Source organism: Fragaria vesca, linkage group LG6 (assembly GCF_000184155.1).
Source record: "Fragaria vesca subsp. vesca linkage group LG6, FraVesHawaii_1.0, whole genome shotgun sequence".
In the NCBI taxonomy this organism is placed as follows: Eukaryota; Viridiplantae; Streptophyta; class Magnoliopsida; order Rosales; family Rosaceae; genus Fragaria; species Fragaria vesca.
Window position 1 is genome coordinate 17,178,846 of NC_020496.1, and position 8,199 is coordinate 17,187,044.

The window sequence follows — 8,199 nt, forward strand, 5'->3', positions numbered from 1 at the left end:
TTTTATAAGGTTTAGCCGACGAATATCTTGATTATTCGTTGGCTAAAGTCTGGGAAAAAAACCGACGACATGTTTTTCGTCGGCTAAACTGTGGGACTATAGCCGACGAAATTTTTTTTCGTCGGCTAAAGTCATCGTCGACGACCTTTTCCCGACGAAATCTTAGCCGACGAATTAAGCTAATGGGCCGACGAAATTTTTTTGTCGGTTAAAGTGCTTGTCCTGATAGTGTCTATGTTGCACGGACACGGACACTGACACGGTGACACAACAACGCGCGACACGCTGACACGGCAAATTTAAAAAATCTAAGATCCGACACGGCTTGAACACGGCAAATAATTAATACATTTATGTACTTTAATATATAAAAAAATACTAAAAACATGAGTTTGAGACCATATGCGGTTATCAGCAAAGAGACGCTGCAATTGAATGGAGATTAGGAAACACAATGATTAATTTGAAGTGGAAAAAGGGAGATTAAGTTGTTGTTTACAAACTAGATCAGACTATTAGAGTTTAAACATTCACTAGGAGGGATATATCATATTATTAAAGACTGTGGTAGTTTTTCTTTTGGGTTTATGTTTTTTTTAATTGAAATTGTTGACGTGACGTGTCAGATGATTACATGATGTGTCGGTCAAAGTGTCGGGTTGTGTCGGAAAAGTCAACATCTCTGACACCTCACGTGGCATGTCGGATACCACGTCGGGGCGTGTCGTGTCGTGTCGAGCACTCCAACACTTTGCCCTCATAAGTGTCTGTGCAACATAATGTTGACTCATCCCCCAAAACTTAGTCATTTTTAGTCCCCCACACTTAATTTTTTCATACCGTAAATCCACAATCCTAACCAGCACCCGACCTCCTTGTCTCCGACCACCACCCGGCCTCCTCCTCCTTCTCACCTGCTCGGTAAAATTCCTCTTCTCCTTCTATGTGCGTTCTCTACTCGGTTACCATTGGGTTTTGCTTTGCTTAGGGTTTGAGTACATCTAACTTAGGGTTTTGCCGGTGCACCCTAAGCCATAGTCCTCAATGCACCGGTGCACCCTTTTTGTAGTCTCCAAATCCTTCGCCATCCCTCATGCTGTCAAAACACTAAGCAAAGTAACCTCATTAGGATCCACATTTTCCATCTCCATCTTATCAAAGAGCTTTAACGCTTCAGTTGACTGATCACACTCCACATAAATGTCAATCATGGATGTTGTTAAGCTTGGTTAGTTTTAGTAGGCGCAACGGCCATAGTTGTGATCATTATGGCGGAGGGTTTGTGTAAAAGTGGATAGTCCGATAAGAAATGTGTTCTAATGTTGTAACATCCTAAAGTAGCTAATTTGGTTTACTTAGTATTAATCTATGCTTTATTAAGTTTTTGAGGCATGTTACTTTTGTTTTCTAAAAATAAAAAAATTGAACACCTGAGCTGCGTTTCTCTTTGAAACACAAACGCAGCAGCCTTTCTTAGTTTTCTTTTAAACAATTGCTTGTAGTTAGGAAGCAAGCAGGAGGTGTCAAATAGTTAGATATGCAGAGAGTAGTTGTCTAGTCTAAGCCTATAGGAGGAGATTTGTGAAGTCAGCCAAAGATCGAAAGTCGGTTAAGTTTTCGACCAAATCAACTAGAGAGAAGCAGATAGAGATTTTGGGCAGAACAGAAACTGAGAGAGTTGTGGAGAGAGAGAAAACCCTTTCCAATTCGTTTCTGTCTAAAATAAAATCTATATCACCTTTTAGCAATTTCAAATTCAGTTCCTATGATTAGATAGAGTACTTACTTTTTATTTTGATTCTTGATTCTATGTCTTGAGTATCAATATGGTAACTTTGTTTTATTATGGTTTGTAATTTCGAATTCTTAGACTTGTATAGATAGGAATCCTAATTCGAATCAGATGTTGTTGTTTGGAATCGTTGTGGTTGAAGCTCAAGAACATGGTTCTTGAGTTTGGGTGTCCAAATCAAATTTTGGATCATTTTGTTTCAACCGTTGGTTATGTTTAAAATCGTCCTATGTTCTGGAAATCTGTTCCTTTTCGTTCTGAAGCTTTAGAACATGTTTTGCTACTTCAAAAGTCGAATTAAAGCTCCAAGAACCAAGTTTTATTCCTGCTGTAAATTTTCAGAACTCTGCAGAAAAGTTGATTTTCTTGCCTACTTTGAGGCATGATATCATTCAGCTCAGGCCTTTGTTTTGAAATCTGAAAGTAGCTTTGTAAACCTTGTTTATCCATCATTATGTGTGTTAAATTTCACAGGTTTTGGTTACCATTTGGTATGATAATTAGCTTTCCAAAAACAGTAGCAGACTCAGCAAAAACTGGAATTTCTGAGTTTCCAGATTTTTACTCCAACTTTGCAAGACCATAACTTTCTATCAAGGGCTTTGTTTTCAAAACTTAAACTCTGTATTTAAAGCCTGTAATACCATATGTAAAATAGGCTTGGGTTCAGTAATTTTAGTTGGAGTTTAGTAGGTGGAAATTGAAGCTAAAGACGGCATCTTGTACACTGTTTTTTACCTCTAAAGCTGAAATAGGAACTTAGTTTTAAATCAGTTTCTCTAGCAGCTGATTTAGTTACTTTTCAATAGCTCTTTAAATAGCTTCAAGTGTTATTTAAATTCTGTTTCATAGTAAAGTAATAGTTTTCTTATTTTTGTATATTACTTATAACATAGTTACTAACTTTAGCTCATCATTCTTTGTATGTACTTTACCTTTTGGGTAAGATTCCGGAGACGATCTTGGCAATCCACAAGTGTGAGATGTGAAGTTTGAGCTCGACTTTGTGCTGTGCAAATCGAGGTAGGGTTTGATGGGGTATTTTGTGTTGTTGTTAGTTATGCTATTCTTGTTTGTTTGTTTGATATTGGATTTATATGTGATTTTAGATTGTTTGACATTGAGTTGTTTGATATGAATTGAATTAAATGTCAGTTGATATTGAGATCTTGAATCGATTATGATATGTTTATTTTGACAGCATGTTGTTCTTATCTTGAATCTGTATTACATGACATTGGTGGGAAACGAGTGAGGTTGGAGGTGAAATGGAGAATGAGTGTTTGGGAATATATAGATTTTTTTAATTAGGAAACTATTTGTGTAGTTGAGTTTCCTCATGGGTTGTTCTCGGGATCTATGATTAGCCCACACGTGCACAAATTCGGGGAATATATGCCCCATCGGTGGCGGACGTCGATAAAACGATCTTTATCGGGTTGCGGATCGGGAGACCATGAGTATAACAAGATGACTAACAAATGAAGAAATTATATTCGAGGGTGAAGTGACGTGTGGGATGAAAGTTGAGTTCATATTGCATCCATGCATTCTTGATATGTCATGTTTGTTTGTTTGTCATGTTTTATTCATATATTAACTAGCCTTACTGAGCATTGCTCACCCCTCATCAAACCCCTTGCAGGTGGTGTTCGTGAAGCATAGAGAGTGTTATATGTAAATTAAGGCTTTCATGTTTTGTTTTGTAAAATAAGGCTTGAATAAAGAATGGACGTTTTGAAAAGAAAAGCTATGCTAGTTTGTTTGTTGTTTGTTTGTAAATGTTTTAAGCATGTGTACTATAAGTGCGCCTTCTTATAAGGCTTGTAATCTAAATAAAGGTACAAAGATTGTAGTTTCTTACATCATGTTACGATATCTATCTCATTTTAATTACGGATAATAAACTGTCTGTAATTAGAGTGCGATTCATGCCTTAACTCGAACTTAGACCTTTACTCGAGTTGGGGTGTGACAAATGTGGAGGAAAAGCAAAGTAACCAATGCAATTGCCCTATCAAGTATGACTTTTTTCCTAGTTAGTTATTACAGTTAAAACTCAAAAATCCTTTTTCGGTGAGTAATATTTTTGTTTTCTAGTAAATATGTAACTTTTTTTTAACTTTGATCGTGACATCGAGAAGGCAGTTAATTATGCCGTTAATTTGGTCAACAACTATGACATCGACATGGCGGAGAGAATATGCAACCCTTTTGGTTGAGGGGTTGGTTCGAGATCTCAACTTGCCACTACGTTATATTAGTAGAGACTCGACCAAGTAAAATAGTTTGTGGGATAAAAAAAATTCAGCCAGTAAAAAGTTTCTAGAATAGCAATGAAGAACCTTTTGCTTTTGTCTGTTTGGCCTCTCCCAGCTGCGCTATATATCCACCATTGTTGTTCTTAATGGCATCTTCAACAACTTCCCTATAATTTCTCTATTTTAAGGAAGCAAAAGTCAAAATTTTAAGCAATTATTCTTCTACAACCCCAACAAATTCTCTAATTTAGATACTTCATGATCATTCCCCAAATCATTTTCTAAAATTATAAAGTTTGCTGTAAATATGGAAAATTTGGTTTTTTCTCTGTTCCCATTTTAGAGAAAATTTTAGGAAATCGATGTGTTAGAACAAAACAACCGATTCTTTTCCCAAAGTAGAGAAATTTCAAGATTTAATGAAGCTGCTAGAGGTACTCTAAGGTGTTTTGATTATATCAGCCAGTTAGGGTTTACTGAGCAATGATTTCTTATGGCAAGCACCGTGCATAATGATGGCTGTGCCGCTTAGATATGATAGATCAATGCATGTGATAGGTAATCCATGTAGTTCTTTTTTGTGCGAAATCTATGAATGAAGGTTATGTCTGCCCCTTGATAGTGATCACATCACGTCACATGTATCTGTTTAAACAATTTAGAAATGCCAATGCATAGAGTTTGGTGATCCTAATACCCAAAACCGAGGTCCCATAAGCGGACCCAAACCTGCACATAAGTACTCTTGTAGGTCATAGGGGAGAATTCACTTGATCAATCTCAAGTTTCCCGGATTAAACTGACCCATGGACCATACTCGCTGCATATCATCAATGATATTGAACTGCATATCGTCAATTGGAAAACCAAGGGGGTGTTCATGGGAGAGAACTGACGCAAAAGAGGGTTTTGAGGTTGCTGGCACACCAGAGACGAGGCCGCCACGACAACGAAGGATGGCGGGGACTGAGCGTTCATGTTGAGCGTCGAGAGAATTTTAGGGTTGAGGCGCGTTCCTCTAGGGATGGTGGTTTCTTAACGGAACATGTGAACTTATGAACGATAAAAACAAGAGTCACTAATAACCCACTCATATCCACTAAATTCTCGAACTCTCATATACGCATCATGTCAAGCTTGAAAACAAATTTTTCTTTGCAATAGCTTCAAGAATAACGATGAGTAGGGCAATTTTAATTAGTCCACACAAACTTAGATATGAATTACAATAAGATACAAGAGATTTGTTTCATGCCAAGATGGATGGATCAAGAACACATGGGCTTATTGACCAATGTAACAAATTTGTGAAGAATTTCATGTGCTATGTGTTACGGGATCCCTTCTCTCTTGGCTTTTTGGTCTTCCTCGCCTTTCAAAGCCACAATAAGAGGGTAAGAAAAATCTATGTTCTGTTTTTGTTTACATTTTCTCATTTGACGGTGGAATATGATAACAAATCTTTAGCTTTTGATCATATTAATATCAAACACTGACGCCTACACGACTAAGACCAAACCCAAGACGCTGCCGTTTCACTTCCCTCTTATATCTCCACCAAATCAACGCCACATTTCAATTCATCCTCTGCAAATCTGCATTGCAAGGCCTTTAAAGTCTCCATTTCGATTCTCCAATCTCTCTGTTGGATCTCAAGCTCGTCCCTCTGCTTCGATTCGGGTTCAAAGATCCAAGCTTTTCAACCTGTCGGTGATTTACCATTTCTCTTCTCCAAGTTTATATATATTTGAAGATTCAATTTTTATGAGTTCTATATACTAGATCGGCTTGAATCGTCAATACCCACATCTCAGATATTGCTATGAAGCTTTACCCTTTTCATTTTGGCTCATTTACCTTCCTGGGTTTCAGTCCTTCACTGTCTCTATAGCTCGTTGAGATTGTTGAACTTCTTGTACAACATTTTGGTATTGAATTTTGAATTGGGTGTTTTAGTTAGTCACAATGTCTGCGATTAGAGTTGATCCTAAGCAGTACTACGCCACTAGTAGTCTTCTCATTGGCTATGCACTCTGTTCTAGCTTGTTAGCTGTGATAAACAAGTTTGCCATCACCAAATTCAACTACCCTGGTCTTTTGACCGCTCTGCAGTACCTCACTTCTGCTTTGGGGGTTTGGGTTTTGGGGAAGTTGGGGTTTTTGCACCATGATGCATTCACATGGGAAACGGCTAAGAAGTTCTTGCCTGCTGCTGTTGTGTTTTATCTTGCCATTTTCACCAATACTAATCTGCTTCGACATGCCAATGTGGATACTTTTATAGTGTTCCGGTCGTGTACGCCTATTTTGGTTGCGCTGGCTGATACGGTGTTTAGGAACCAGAAGTGCCCGTCAAAGCTTACGTTTCTGTCTTTGTTGGTGATTTTGGGGGGAGCTGTTGGGTATGTGGCCACTGATAATGGTTTCACTTTAACTGCTTATTCATGGGCGTTTGCCTATTTGGTGACCATTACAACTGAGATGGTGTACATTAAGCATATGGTGACGAATCTCGGGCTGAACACTTGGGGTTTTGTGTTGTACAACAATTTATTGTCATTGATGATGGCTCCACCGTTCTGGATCATCACAGGGGAGTATGTTGAGGTGTTTGCTGCTTTGGGATCCAAGACTGAGAACTTCTTTGCACCTGGTGCATTCTTTGCAGTGTCATTGTCATGTGTGTTTGGTCTGCTCATCAGCTTTTTTGGGTTTGCAGCGAGGAAGGCAGTCTCTGCAACAGCGTTTACAGTGACTGGTGTTGTTAACAAGTTTCTTACGGTTGCTATCAATGTGATGATATGGGATAAGCATGCCAGCCCCTTTGGTTTGGTCTGCCTCCTAATGACAATCGTTGGTGGTGTCTTTTATCAGCAATCCGTAACTGGACCTAGCAGTTCCCCATCAAAGGGTGAATCAGTAGTGCCTAAGCAGACTCACAGTGAGAATGAGGGTGATGACTTTGATGATGAAAATCAAGGAAAAGCTGTTTCTGGTAAACTTATTGTATGAGAATTCCTATCTTTGCATGATCATTTTTTAGCTGCTGAAGAGGTATTGTATCTTTGAAGATTATCTTAAAGACTGATTTAGGGGTTATATTTATATGCACAAGTATGATGTTACAATCTAATATCTGAGAGAAATACAGCTGCTTTGTCACTAGACTCTCTGAACTACACCTTTAAAAGAGCTGCTGGTTTAGTTCAACATGTATTGTTTTGTTCTGCAATTGCTCCTGAATTTGTACTGCATTTGGTTGTTGCTTATTAGTGTCTGTTTGCTTGGTCCGATGGATGTCATTAGTGGGATTGAATTTAATAGAATTTGAACAGAAATAAACTGAGAAGAAAAAGAGCTTTGATGAATTTGTATATGTAAAAAAGATTCCTGATGATTAGCTGTCAAAATGGTTGCTTTTGATCGAGTAGGGAGGCACAGCTCTTTTGCCTTCTAAATGGAAAAGTTCCATTTCATTGCTACGAACGATGGCAACTATATTAAAAGGAAGACAGCAGCCTGATTTGCATCTTTAGATACGATAGGAGGACTTATAGCTTTTATGAGGTTAAGGTTTAGGATTGCATTGTTGTATGTAATGTGATTAAATGAGTACTGTGTGGATTTGAATGTGTTATTATTTATCTACAGAACCAGTTGGATTTTGCATCGAGTCTTATGAATTAATTTTTTTTTTTTTAGTTGTAGGTTCCAGTTAAGGTGGCTGGGAGTCAATTTATGTGTTTAAGTTCTGTGTTTTATATATTTTACATTGCGCATACCAGTGTGAATGCAGACCTTTTGATAACTCACATTAGGTTTAGTTGTTCATCATAAAATAAAAGCATATCAATTATACTTTTTTGGTCACTAAAATTCTAAAAAGAACCGGCTATCCGAAATTACAATTTCAAATTTTTGGTCACAAAATTCTCTAAATATTGCAAGATTGGTAGTATGCACCTCGCTGACCTGCAAGTTTTAACCATCTTTTGTACCATATAGAATTAGAGCTATAAATGATAAATGTATATCGTTCAAGAAATGCTGATCATTATTGGTGTCCTGGATTATTCTATTGGTACTTTTGTTTCTTTTGGGATTTAGTTATAACCATTAGGGCAATTGCTTCTAAGATGTAGGAAA

At 37.6% G+C, this 8,199-nt stretch overlaps 1 protein-coding gene across 1 annotated transcript; it reads left to right on the plus strand.

Moving 5' to 3' along the window:
* Window positions 1-5,635: 5,635 nt before the first annotated feature.
* On the plus strand, window positions 5,636-7,267 carry LOC101308395 (GDP-mannose transporter GONST4-like). The gene has a single exon (XM_004303217.1). It carries the CDS (start codon window positions 6,019-6,021, stop codon window positions 7,063-7,065), a length of 1,047 nt encoding a protein of 348 aa, XP_004303265.1. The 5' UTR covers window positions 5,636-6,018; the 3' UTR covers window positions 7,066-7,267.
* Window positions 7,268-8,199: the final 932 nt, after the last annotated feature.

What these genes read in the sequence shown, in the direction of transcription:
- LOC101308395 (XM_004303217.1), top strand. Translation starts at nt 6,019, where the DNA reads ATGTCTGCGATTAGAGTTGATCCTAAGCAGTACTACGCCACTAGTAGT.